Below are 2361 nucleotides of genomic sequence, written 5' to 3' on the forward strand. Positions count from 1 at the left end.
GGCCACATGTGGACTTAAGGCTGCAGGTTCCCAACCCCTTGAGGTAATTTTTATTGTCTCCATTTTAAACAGGAGGAAAATTGGATTTATGTAATTTAAATATTTTGTTATCTTTTAAAAACATGGAGGTAATATTTGAGTCAAAAGTCAAGCCTAGATCTGTCTGATCATAATATTCATGTTTTTAATCTTTTCACAATACTCTTTCCTTTGGAGGAATTTCTTGAGAACAGGGACTGCATGAACATCATCTTGATCTTTAAGAGCCTTCCATCCTACGTAGTACAATACAGGTAGTCACACATAGTACAAGAAGTTTCCATCTTAAACTCAGTTTTAAATAGGTAAATGTATATTTTTTCTCTGACATAATACTTACTGGATCATTGCTGCATGTCAGGCTTCAGAATGAAAATATGAGCAACCCGCCTGCGAATCTCCTTGGTCTTCACGCCATAGACAATGGGGTTAAGGGCAGGGGGCACAAGCAGGTAGAGGGTTGACAAGAGGATGTGGGCATAGGGTGGTACGTGGCCAAAACGATGGCTGAAGAAGGAAAAAAAGGCAAGGATATAAAACTCCAGGAAGACAATAATATGTGTGGTACAAGTGCTGAATGCTTTGACTCGTGCCTCTTTCTGGGCAAGAGAAAAAACAGCCTGAAAAATGAGAACATAGGAGATGAATACAAAGATCATGTCAAAACCTAGAATTGCAAAAGCCACAAAGAGCCCAAATGATTTGTTAATATGGACATCTTCTGCAGCCAGCTTGACTACAGCCATGTGCTCACAGTAAGAATGGACGATAACTACAGAGTGGAAAAGATGCAGTCGTTTGAGTAGAATGAGTAAAATCCCAACAAGCACTGTTGCCCGGATTGCCACCATCAGCACCACCCAAACTAGAAAGAATGGTGTGAGGATGGATGTGTGCCTCAAAGGATCACAGATAGCAACATAGCGGTCAAAGGCCATTGCCAACAGGATGCCAGATTCCATGCCCTGCAAGGCATGAATGAAGAAAAGTTGGGTGAGGCAGGCATCAAAAGTCATCAAGCAAGAACCAAGCCAGAAGATGGCCAACATCTTAGGACCAATGGCTATACAGAGTCCTAGGTCAATGGCTGCCAATACTGCCAGGAAGATGTACATGGGTTGGTGTAGATTGCGTTCTGTAGAGATAATGATTAGCAAGAAGATGTTCCCCAGCAGGGCCACCAGGCACACACCAAAGAAGGGAAACCCAATCCAAAACTGTACATGCTCTAGTCCAGGGATCCCAATCAGGGTCACTGTCTTTGGGTTCAGATATGACATGTTGGTGGATCCCATGAGGCTGGTAAATCCTTTACTCACCATTGGTTCTGGTACCTATTTAGAGAAAAACTGGATGAGAAAGAAAAAGGACATGCTCCTCATATTTCCCCTCAGAATATGAAACACATGGATGGAAATGTGACCATGTGACTGGATCTTTGGGCAACAGTTTAGGTCAGTATCAGACTAGAGCTCTTGGAGATTTTTTCCTAAAGCCAATGCTGGTATTTTTGTTTATGAGCCAGTGTTTATCACTAGAAATTGTAAAAATGGAAACTGTGACTCAAAGAGCATTGACTCTGCTAGTCTTCAGTCTTCTCAAATTGTGTCACAGACTAACATTTTTTGTTCATATCCATCTCCAAACTCCAGACACATTTCAGATTAGTCGAAATTCCCCTGTGACACTTGAAGTTATAGTACAGATCCTTAATCTCATGACCCTGTCCAATTAGCTGAAATCTCAGAATCTTAAGATAGTGCAGCCTCGCCCAATCTTTTCATTTTCTCTGGTTTAAGGAATAAATACTTCCTCTTATATCTTAGAAATTGACTTTCAGCTGGGGACGTGAAGAGGTTTGTTCTTTCAACAAATATTGGTTGAATTGCAGTCCAATTATTCAGGTTCTTAGAGACAATATGCAGGAGTTATTGTTTTATCAGTAGTGACTGAGTATGTTTGATTCACTAAGTTAATTCTGATCTGTGAATTTTCAAAGTGGATGGGTTAGCAGAATGGAGTAGAAAGCAATATAAATACTAACAGATCTTAGAGGATACAGAAAATTGGGAAGACAGATGTCAATTGAATTATAAGGGGCCATAAATTAAGATAGGAAGCTGGCCACAAAACCTGACCTATTGGATAACCCTTGTAACCTAAATGTTTTGATAATATTAATATGTCTCAGATGCAAAAGGGCAGAGCTCTGCTGTTTATAATGGACTTCAATCTACACTGGGGTCCTTTTTTAATTTTATTATTACCAGTTATCAATGAAAATAATTTCTGACACCTTTGAATATATTGTCCAACTTCACA

General features: G+C 39.8%; 1 protein-coding gene across 1 annotated transcript; it reads right to left on the bottom strand.

Annotated features, from left to right (window-relative positions):
* Positions 1-383: 383 nt before the first annotated feature.
* On the bottom strand, positions 384-1334 carry LOC105811352 (olfactory receptor 52A1-like). The gene has a single exon (XM_012645534.1). The coding sequence runs from the start codon at positions 1332-1334 to the stop codon at positions 384-386; it is 951 nt and encodes a 316-aa protein (XP_012500988.1).
* Positions 1335-2361: the final 1027 nt, after the last annotated feature.

The sequence above is a fragment of the Propithecus coquereli genome, unplaced genomic scaffold (assembly GCF_000956105.1).
Source record: "Propithecus coquereli isolate 6110/MARCELLA unplaced genomic scaffold, Pcoq_1.0 Scaffold235, whole genome shotgun sequence".
NCBI classification, from domain to species: Eukaryota; Metazoa; Chordata; class Mammalia; order Primates; family Indriidae; genus Propithecus; species Propithecus coquereli.